Source organism: Theobroma umbraticum, unplaced genomic scaffold (assembly GCF_002168275.2).
Source record: "Theobroma umbraticum cultivar Fairchild unplaced genomic scaffold, ASM216827v3 scaffold_44.0, whole genome shotgun sequence".
Classification (NCBI taxonomy): Eukaryota; Viridiplantae; Streptophyta; class Magnoliopsida; order Malvales; family Malvaceae; genus Theobroma; species Theobroma umbraticum.
This window is the reverse complement of record NW_018397255.1, coordinates 7,634,311-7,646,059: the sequence shown is the minus strand read 5'-3', so window position 1 is coordinate 7,646,059 and position 11,749 is coordinate 7,634,311. Positions and strand designations below refer to the sequence as shown.

The 11,749-nt window shown below is 31.9% G+C and overlaps 1 protein-coding gene across 1 annotated transcript; it reads left to right on the top strand.

Annotated features, from left to right (window-relative positions):
- The first annotated feature begins 3,068 nt into the window (after positions 1-3,068).
- On the top strand, positions 3,069-11,460 carry LOC110408799 (2-aminoethanethiol dioxygenase, putative (DUF1637)). The gene is made up of 6 exons (XM_021417886.2): positions 3,069-3,317; positions 3,818-4,129; positions 8,688-8,833; positions 9,073-9,220; positions 10,732-10,935; positions 11,059-11,460. Exons 2-6 carry the CDS (start codon positions 4,027-4,029, stop codon positions 11,175-11,177), a joined length of 720 nt encoding a protein of 239 aa, XP_021273561.1. The 5' UTR covers positions 3,069-3,317; positions 3,818-4,026; the 3' UTR covers positions 11,178-11,460.
- Positions 11,461-11,749: the final 289 nt, after the last annotated feature.

Below are 11,749 nucleotides of genomic sequence, written 5' to 3'. Positions count from 1 at the left end.
TATTTTATGTGATATGAGGCCATTTCCATGGATACACAAGAAAAGAGTATGGTCGCAGCAATGACACTTCATAACTATATTAGACAATATGATGTTATAAATGAAGAGTTTAACAGATGTGATCATAATTTCAATTATATTCTTGAGAGTTAAGAAGAAAAAAATAATAATAAAGAAATGAGTTCATATACTTATAAAAGAGTATTGGATGATAGTTATATGGATAGAGTTCGTAACTAAATAGTTGCTGCATTGATGAAAAATAGAAATCATTAATTTATAAGTTATCTATAAATTATGTGCTACTTATAAGTTATTTGTGAAACTCCTTTTTTTATGATTTATTATTAATTATAAAATTTATGTTACATAAAAATATTTTTTATATTTTCAAAATTTTGTTTTAAATAAATAAGAAAATAAAATTAACTTTTTTTCATTGTGAACAAAGTAATTTGTAATTAATAGAAAATTATTTATTAAATATCTTTTATGATAATTTTAATTAAGATTAGAGCTTATATAAATTATTTTATCAAATAACTTATCTATAAAAAAAACTGATGACAGTAAATTTATTAAACAAGTTTAATTTAAATTTAAAAAGTATTATTTTTCATAAGAGCTTTATAATAGCTTTTAAATTAAAACAAAAAAACTAGACCAAACAAGCTTTGATTTTAATATTTTTAGATATTATATTAAAATCTTGTAGCTAATTTTATGTTAGATTTTGTTGATTTTTTTATTGATTTACTCTACTAAGTAAAATAATTAAATCATATATTTAAAATTTTATTATAATTTTAATTTTATTAAAAGAAAGTTACTTAATATATCTAGTCATTTGAATCGTTCAAACTAAAAGTTACGCAATATTATAATATATCGAGTCATTTTAAATTAAAATGCTTTAAATGTAGAGCAATTTTAAGTTAACAAATCTGATTAAATTCATTTTTTTTAATCTTTTAATATGCTTTGTTGGGAAAGGTTTGTGGTGTGGATGTGGAATCGCCAAAAATGTATAGCTGAAAACAGATCGTTAAAAAAAACAAAAGACTCGGCCTACACGCCCCAGAATGGGTTGGAACCTTGGTCCCTGACCGAGTTTGGCCAGATCCAAAAGAGGGTGGCTTGAGTTTGGTGAAAATGCCATTGAAAGACGCTCTGAATGACAAGGACGAAGAACTAACTCTTTTCCCTTGTTTTAAGAAGTTGAAATAGAGCTTTGAAACAAACTTGCTTTTTGATTGATTGCTAATAATTACAATACTCAGTTAACTAAAAGACATTTAAGAGGACAAGACTTAGGAGAGGAAAAGACAAGGTTGCAATGAAAATAATTTATAACCTAACAAAGGGATAATTGCTCGAGCTTTTGACAGTAATCATGGCAGACATTTGGTGAGTTTGAATCGAACTCAAGTTGCGTTTGTCTGCTTGTTTTTTTGTGTGTCTTTTCCAGAATGATTATCGAAAGAATTTGACTCTCTTTGTCACATTTTGGTTAGTTTACCAAATAATAACATTAATATATGTATGTTAGTTTATTATAGTATATTCAATAATGACAATAATTTTATATAAGTAAGTCAATAAAATTCTTAAAATTTTATTTTCATGTCACCTTTTTGTCTAACTTTTTTATTTGGGTCAATTACGTATTTGGTAACCTAACTATAGTAAAATTGTCAGTGTATTTGGTATCCTAACTATACTAAAGTTGTCTATTACGTATTAAAAGAAAAATAAAATTACAATTAAGTACTCCAATTTTCATTCTATTAAAAGAATATTGTACTTTACTAAATTCATCAATCAACATGTGTTTAAAAACACTCAATCATATCATGCTACATGTTTACAAATATGTCCAATTACTTTTTTTTCCTTTATTTTTTATTTTTAAAATTCTTGAATTAAAAATTTCAAAAAAATGAAGGAGAGGGAAATCGAAGAGAGTGAGGGCAAAGAGTAAAAGAAAAGAGGGAGAAATGGAAGGAGGACGGGTGGGGAGGGGGAGTGGGCTGTCAACCCTTTCCACCCCTCTCTTTCCTTCTCTATCTCTACACTGCTTTCCTTTTTTTTTTCCACCATTCTTTTTTTTTGAATATTTTTAATTTTTAAAAATAATTTTTTTTTAAAAAATGGAGAAAATGATGTGATATTGTTAGGCATGTGACGCGTTATGGTTATGTGTTCTTGAACATGTCATCCGCGTGCAATTTGTTTCATGAAATGAAAGTTGGAGTATCTATTGCGATTTTTTTTATATCAAATATTCAAGTTTCAAATGTGTTATTAACTTTTTTTTATTGTTTAAAAATTATGTTATTTTTTTATTATTTTGGAATACTTGATATTCTTACTTATTCTATATTCCAAATATATTTTTCCATTAAAAACCATGAAATATGAATTTTATAAAAAAATTTAAAAGTTTAAAATAAGGTACATCAAAAAAGAGACATTTACAAAATGGAATGGGAGAAATAATACATAAATATTTAGTGTCTAGAATTGTACATGTTTTTTTTTTTTAAGTTTTTAGGCTAATGTAAAAAATTTATAAGTACAAATTTAGACTTATTAATTAAGTTATATGGTTTACAATGAATTTATTACACAATTTATCTATAAAATGCATGTTGGTTAAGAACTAGTAGTAGCAATAAAAGAAACACAAAATGGTTAATAGATTACACTTATGGTCCTCAAAGTTTGAATCATATTCACATATCATTTTGATTCATAAATTAAAAATGTCACTTAATGATAAGGAAAAAAATTCATTTTGTTAGTGTTTTTGTTAACCTAACTGTTAATTAATAATTAGCAATAGTTGTAGCTCACATGTTATTTGAAGTGTACAAAATTACTTTGTTGGAAAATATTTATTTAATTTCATTACATCCATAAGTCTCTAAAGTGTGGATTGTATATCAAATTGGTCGTATAGTGCAAAAAGTAAATATTTTTCTTTTGTTAACTTTTGTGTTATTTTTATAATTTACTTTACTTTAGGGTAATTTTGTAAAATAATGTGGTATAAGTAGGCGCACGCGGTAGCTGGTCGATAAGAAGGGAGAGCACCAAGTGTGGGCCCCCGAAAGGGAAAACCAAACACTGGGAAGAGGTTAATGACGTGTCCAAGATCTTGGTTCGCCTGTCTCGCTTTGTGTCTCTGCTTTCAGGCTCAGCGATCTCTTTCTTTTCTGTTCTGCTGCTTATGAACTCCTTCTTCTCTCTTATCCTAAGTCTCCACGCGCATCTCTTCCAAAGGGTTTTATTACCAGTTGATGAATCTCAAATTGGTCAGTTCAATTTTTATTCTATTGTCCCTTTTTCCCTTTTTTCCGCTATTGCTTTTATTTCTTGCAATTTTTTTGCAATTAATTGTTTATTTTTGCTATTCAATCCTATTTTATGTTCATCGTAATTTTGATTCCCTCTTGTTTTTTTTTTTAAATTTGGTAAACCTAAATCCTGCGGAAAAATATAGATTCTGCTTTCTTTTGTATTTAACCTTTATTTTTGAAAATTAAGAACGATAAATAATTAATATTGTTTGCTAGTACATTTTACGTTAATTGAACTACGTGGCTTGTCTCAGGTTCAGTTTAGAATTTGATCAATTTCCTTGCATTTCTATTATGGGAGGGTTAGTGTAGAAATAGTAATTATAAAAAATTATGCATTCAATCCTTAGAAAATGCTATGAGGGAGGCTATGTTTTTCTTTAGTTAATCAGTGTTTTGGTTGGAAATGAGTTAAATTTATTTACTTTGGCTTCAATGTGTGCCTTGTTCAATAGGGTGGTTGTAAGGGAGATTAGCTTGGAGGATGATGATATAATTGCCATGCAGATCTACTACCGTCGGTTTAATTCGCAGATCCAGTTGTCACCAAACTGTATCTTTTATCGCAGTATCAACTAGTGAGTTTCTTGCAGAAAGGCGTTATCAGCTTACTGACATCAAGGCTTTTGGTCTGTTCAGTTAAGTTGGTATCGTCTTTACAAACATGCCCTATTATATACAGAGACTTTATAATACTTGCAGAGCATCATTCTCGCCCAATGGCCCGGTTTCTGAAGAAGCTCTTGAAAGGGTTCGTGCTATGCTAGGTATTCAATAATGATTCTTTCACTGCCTCGTGTTCATTTTTTGAGTTTATGGTTAAACCAAGTCTGCTATGCTTTATTAGTTATTCTTATTGAGATATAACCTTGTTGAAAGCAGTTCTTAATCTTCTGTATATTTTTAGAAGTGGTAGTCATAAAGTACCATCAAAGCTCAATTTTTCTAGCATTTAGTTGTGATGACATTTTTCATCAAAATTGAAACATGTTAATTTTACTCTTAGGTTATTTAATTTAAGTCAGTTGGATCTTTCTTTGGATGACATCAGCTGTTGCAAGTTGCTTCATGCCTCCCCAAGCGTATCCATTTCTTGTCAAGTCCATGATCTACCAATAAAATAGTTCCATGCTTTTTGGCTAACAGAGACATCAAGTTTCCTTGTGGCTCAGTGATTAAAATTCATAAATTACTAAGCTTCAATTTTGGGGATGTTAAGTTTGTAATTTTTTCTAAGTTCAATTTTTTTTTCCTTTTAGGAAGTGGCCCTTTTATTGACAAAGTTAATTTGAGTAGAGTGATAAATTTGTTATCCTCCCCACAAATACCTATATCAGAACTTGTTATACTTTTAAGGAAATTATATCCCTTTTTCTCTGCTGTTAAGCTCTATTTCGTTTGATTTCTTTAAAATTAATCATTTTAGCCACCATGTCTGATGGTAAAAGATCACTGCCAGTTGCCTTTAGGCATTCGTCAATCTTTAAAATAGTAGCAACTAATCCCATCATTTAAGATCCTGTTTCTTGAGTACCAAGAGCTTGTTCTATCATGAGTTCAAATTGCAAATTGTTCTGCCTTCTTCACATTCAAAATCTGCTCCATTATTGTAGAGCAGGTACAGTTCTTTTATTAGTTGGAGACCTTGAGAATTATTTGGCATTTGGGTGCTTCTAGATACAAAATAGAAAATAGTGTTTGGGGTGCTCTATTTTACCCTTTCTCTTTTGTGGTCTGAGGATGATCTCTGTACACTGATTGTAGTGTTTTTTTTTTTTTGTTTTTTTGAGGTCCGACGGTAGAAGTCTATGCTCCCATCTTGTGAAAAATTGCCCTTGAACAGAGAAATGGAATATTAGTGTTAATGCTTGTTGGTGCTACCTTAGGTTTGAAGTGTAGCAGTATCTTTTGTGGTAGTTGCATCACCTTTTATATACAAATTGCCATTTTCCTAATCGAGCCTTGAGTGGCTTGATGCTATCTGCTTTATGGTCTAACAAATCTAGATGTTGCATAAATAAAATAAGACCCTTGAGGCTCAAAGCCGTTAAGAGTGCCAGGGTTAGTGTGCCATTTATGGAATTCTAAGCAAGCTAATATTTTTTCTGAAAGTCTTTCATGCTAATTAGCTGTAATTGGGAACTATTGGAAGGTGCAATACATATCTTCAACAGTAAGAAAATATTCACTGGTTGGTGTAAGAATATAATGAGATTCAAATGTGTTGATCCAGTTCCTCCCAAATGCTGCATATGCCCCTCTAATCAATGGGTTTAATGGAAAGAGATCCATTTTTGAATATTTTAGAGCTGGTTGCTCTTGACATATATCAGCACTTCAAAGGACTAAGATGTCCTTGTGAGTAATTATATTCTAAGAACCAGGGGATACCACAATATTGAAGAAATGCTTTTCTTTGGTAGAGGTGATTATTGCAACTTAGCTGTTATTTGATAAACCATGGAAAATTTGAAACCATTGAAAATTATTATCTTCAAAGTTATGCGGCAATGATCTTAGATAACTGAAAGTGATTATATTACTGCCTTGAGGGATGATTTAAATCTCATCCAAAAAGGGTATCAATGTTTTTATCACCCAGGAGGAGTGATCTCCTAAATCATTTATGATAAATTTACCCTTGTATAATTACAAGGCAACCTATGTGACCTTGGACTTCATGAGAACAAGCTGATGACTTTGATTGGTTGCTTTGGAAAATTAGATTTATCAAAATTGGTTCATGCTTTGTAATTTCCTATAGAAAGTAGGATTTCTTTTTTATAAATTGTTCATTCAATAAAAATTGAAATTGTTGCTTTCTTTTTTATCCTTATTATAAAATTAAGGTTATTTTCGATACTTTGTACTCGATGATCCTTTTTTTCTATGCAAAACCACATAGTGACTTAAGATTACTGGTGATTTGTAATATTAGATCAAACATGATAATCTAAGATTCCTAGTGATTACATCACATTGTGATCTAATCTCCACGGTGATTAGATCACCACATTGATCTTGAAAGTTACCAAATGCTACCTTAATGGAAAATTTTCCATGAAAAGAGTTGAAATAATTATGTAGTTAAAACCTACCTAATGTATTCAACAATCTTTTATAAGGAAATTTTTATTCTTTAGTTACGTTAATTTTATGTTATTTCTTTTTTAACTTTTATTAATGAAAAATCCTCATAAAGTTGCATGTTGCTTTTAGAAAAAAATCAATAAAAGATCTGCCCAATATTTAATTTCCGGCAGCATTACAACAAATTTTTTTTTTGTATAAATTCAGTATTTACACTGTAAGAACAAAAAATTCAGTGCTTAATTTTTCAATGTTGTCTCTAACAAACAACATGTTAGTTTTTAGCAACATATATATAAAACAGGAAGCCTAGAGTTCCTTGAAGTCTGCCTGTAGAGAGGAGGTGCATTCTCTAGATTTGTGAACTTATTCTTCAAACTCCTCTTCCAACCTTAATTAGTGTCCATGTTGAGAGAGAAGAAAGCCCAATCCCTTGATGTTTAGGTTTTTGGCATATTTATGTGCTGAATATAATTGTTTTTCCATAATGACAAGTAAGTGATATACATATGCTTCTTTGGAAAACTGTTTTGCTCTCATTCCTCCAAGGAACATTTATCATTACTTTTGGTTCTGTTGTTTTGTACTTCTTGTTGTCTATGGAATTGTAGCTATGTAGTCTATTTTTAGTATCATGGTTGTTTCTGATAATGACTATGATCCATATATATATCTATATATATATATATATATGTTTCTATAGAGAAACCTTATACTCCCAACCTTCTAAGTTAAGATAAGTTCACATAGACAACATTGTTGAAAATATAGTTTTAACTTTCTGGGTTCTGTTTTCTTCTGTACCTCAATATGGTGCAACCCTTTTAATATTGAATATCATGAAGTCTGAAAATGTCAGATTACTTTTTCTATCATTATAAGCCAACTGATCTCTTACTGCCTTATACTATTACACATTGATGCTAACAGCAATTGATTGCTTTACTATTATTAGTGTAAATTGGATGAGGGGGGAATTAAAGGTTGGTGTGTAGGCTTAAGGTATTTTTTGAAATTTATTGTTGTTATCTTTGTCCTATTTCAAATGCAATGAGAAGGTGCCTCTGTAAATGATGTACATAGTTTGAGATAATAGTTTAAAGTAGCTTTGTTGGTTACAGGGTCAATTCACATTAATGAATGCTTATTATTATTATTATTATTATTATTATTGGAATTTACAAGATAGGTGATCTCCAGGTTTCATATTTTAAGTAAATTTGATTGGGCTATGCTAAACTGATGAAATTAAGATATTGGTATTTACCAGCTCAGCGATCTCCAACTTTCATACTTTCTAATTCAGAAAAAGGAAGAAAGTCATGAAGAATTAATAGAAAATATAGAAAAATAAGAGTTTTATGTGTGCAAAATGGGAAAGAGGATTTGGTTTTGAAATGCCTAAAAAGGAAAGATGGCTGCTCATTGTGGAATGCGGGGAGTATTAAATTAGCGGTTTATGAATAATTACATCGATTGAATTTTATTTTCAACGTTTTCTCTATTTAAACAAAACGAAATGTTCAATTTCAACATAACTTCTTCTCAACTCTTAACATTTTCCCTCTCGTGCCGCATTAATTTATAAATAATTCTTCTCCCAATTTCTCTTCCTTATTTTTAAACACTCATGCAGGTGGGTGTGCAGCTGGCTAATCTAAATTAAATGATTGTCATCAGGTTTGTTGTAGAAGATGATTTTTTCTCTGGGCAGGGAAAGGGTGGGGGAGGTTGTTATTGGCTTTAGAGAAGGTGAAGGTTGTCAGTTTATAGCTATTAGGGAACTTACTTTCATGCTTCATACACCTTGTGTCTTATTTTGGCTCTCAGAAATTGTAGATAATTGTAATCAATGTTTTCATTCAAAGACTTGATTTTTTCCCCACTTTTGCTCTTATAGTTTGGCTCTTTGAACTGTAGGATGTTCAATGTATTTTTCTTAAGTTCAGGATTTTCATTATCTGACTCTCAAAATGGTCGAACTAGTTGGGATTTCCAGAAAAAGGAAAAAAGGGGCAAAGAAGCTGGTATAGACTGTAGAATAAATGTTGTAGATTTTATGAGTCTAGATAGTTCTGTATGCAATTTATTCATGTGGACATTTTCCACTTTTTTAGCCTCACCTTTTTAACCTTAGATTTAAGGGTTGTTCTTCATATTGTTTGTTTTTGCATGAAACTCTAAGTTTCATAGCATATTCACTCCATTTTTAACCCAAATGTCATTTTATTTCAGAGAAAATGAAGCCTTCTGATGTAGGTCTGGAACAGGAAGCGCAAGTGGTACGTAATTGGTCTGGTCCTGTACATGAGCGGAATGGAAGCCATCAGTCATTGCCGCCAATTAAGTATCTGCACTTACATGAGTGTGACAGCTTCTCTGTAAGCACAAACTTCACATAACCCATCAGCTGTCAGCTATTTTTGCTGAAGATATGACCTGTTATTGAGTACATGTAACTTTTAGAATTTTAATGCAAGGAAGTTGCATTTATCTGGAAATCTCCCTGGAATTTATTAAAATGAACACTTCCCTTGGAATTATATTTAAAATTTTAAATACTGAAGTTGCAATTATTGAGATGAACAGGCATTCATTTTGTGTTTCTCTTTCTCTGCAGATAGGAATTTTTTGTATGCCGCCTTCCTCTATGATACCTCTTCATAATCATCCAGGAATGACTGTGCTGAGCAGGCTTATCTATGGCTCATTACATGTAAAGTCATATGATTGGCTTGATTCAACAGAGCCTGAAGATCCACTACAAGGTGTGTTTTTACATTCTTATATTCCTTGATGCCTATTAACTGAAATTTGTTATGTAATTGACTCAGTAATGAGAACCTCTGTTATGGTCCTTGAAACCTCATGAGTCCCACCTTCATTCTTATTCTTTTCAGAATAATTTTATTTCGGGAGTTGTCTCTGGTAATTCATTGTAGAAAATTTGGTACCTTTTATAAAATTTTGTTAATCTTCTTCTGTTAGAAATATTGTGGAACTCATGTTCTCTACCGTTTGGCCTCATAGGATTAGTATTTATGTATGACTTGAGAGAGAAATGGACATCTTTTTATATCTGGATTTGCTTTATAAGATACAGTTTTCTATATAATCTACATTGCTTGTAGTTATCTGTGTGCCAGTGGTTGGTTTAAAAGTAACAGTGAGGAAATATTTTGAGATTGAAGTTTATTTTTAACGACAATTGAGTGGAATAGAGGGAGAAAACTAAGGAAATACTATGCTGGAGGTCTTTCGATTACAGCTAATAATTCTTTATATATTGCAGATGTAAAGAGCCTTTTTTTGCTAGCATTAAAGGATGTGAGAGGCCTCTTGAATTCCTCATTTTGTGTAGATGTGGTTTACTTCCAACTTGGAGAGAATGCTTGTGAAATATTATCCTTCTGCTGCTTTGGTGAAATATTTGGAGGCTAGTTTTTGGGTTGCTACTGGACTTAGTTTCAGCTAGGGGTGTGAATGGAGTTTTCATCAACAAAAATTTTCAGTTTTTCCATTTTGAAACCAAGCCAGACCAAATGAATAGTTATAGAAGCCAACCAAAGTATTTCTTTTCGAAATTTGATGAGTTTTCTAATTGAGTTCAGTTTGGATTTCTAATCACAAATTCTAAATATAGTTTAACCCCATCCAAATATTTGGATCCCTTAATTCAAATTAGAACCATTCACTGAAACAGGGATACAGAGCCAAGTCAGTGGCAAAATTAGAATCTAAGGGTGTGTTCTTATAGGTAGATGTGTTCAACTTTATCTTGGTGCTCGCAAAATTAAGTGTAGGGAAGTTGATGAACAAACAGGTCACACAAATGATATAATTTGTTCAATTTAGGGGTATTATGGTGTAAGCTCACTTTTCAAGGATGTGCTAAGGTGGTTGCCCTTTCTATGTTTCTTTTATGTATTTTGGCTCATGTTAGATGTCTGGCTTGTGTGAAGCATGCAAAATGCAATTGAGGCTAATGAAGTGTGAAAATTAAATAAATAGGACTTCTTAGATCTGGATTATATCTTTTATTGATTAGTTGAAGTGATTTTGAGGGCTTATGATAGTGAAAACTGTCTATCTGCAGCATTTGTGAATATAGTGGTTGCTTGTGCCATAGAAGTTAAAATATTTGATCATTTTACTGAATGAGGTGTTGGTGTGTCTCTTATTTTAATTAATTCATTTTCTCTTCACCCTTCCAGGGTATAGAGCGGTTAGACATTCTTCGATCTTTGACTTCGATTTGCTTATTCTTGGTGCTTTGTAGCAAGACCTGCGAAACTTGTTAGGGATACTGAGATGACAGCTCCTTGTGCAACAACAGTGCTATATCCCACCAGTGGAGGCAACATCCATTGCTTTAGGGCCCGGACTCCCTGCGCCCTTTTTGATATTTTATCTCCACCTTACTCTTCGGAGCATGGACGACATTGTACTTACTTCCGGAGGTCCCCGAGAAGGGATTTACCTGGTAAGAAAACATAATTTTGAACCTAGTTGTTGATTGTAACTTGTATAATATGTTGTGACGTGACTTATTGGAAGAAAAGTAGTGTATCGATTTCTCTGATCCTTTTTGGTTGTTTAAATGAAGGTGAGATAGAAGTGAATGGAGTGACGTACTCTGAAGTGACCTGGCTAGAAGAGTTTCAACCCCCTGACAACTTTGTGATTCGGAGAGGGCTGTACAGGGGACCTGTTATTAGAACTTGAAATATTCTTGTACCATCATTCTAATGGGAATTGGGTATTAGATAACAATAACATTGGGGGATTATGGTTTATGGGTTGTCCTTAGCCTTGGCAATAACGTTTGGGCTTTTATAGAAGTTAGGCATTTGGCGTTTGTACATATTACTACACCAATGTAATCCTTTGATTTACTGACCTCACGTTTTATTAGTGAGATAGAACACTGAAAGTTGGAGAGGAACTTTGCGCTTAATGACATTCTTTTCCCATTTTGTTTGCTCAATGACAATAAGAGTTGGTGATATCTTCTCTGGTCTTTGTTTGGTAATATGGCTACCTTGTTGTGACATTCTCTTTGCCAAACAGGCGCTGCGCTTTCATCAGCCAGCCTGTTCTTGCCTTGATCACCACCTGCGCAAGCTCAAGTGTAGTGGTGTATATTGGTTCACTCCCAACCATAAAACACTCTCTCATTGACAAGCTTAGTAACTTTCTCCATATTTTGATGGTTTCCTAGTGATCACCTGTTGTTCTTCTTACATGAAAGCTATACCAAGTAAATATTTCTTTCAAGACATCAGCATCGCATATGT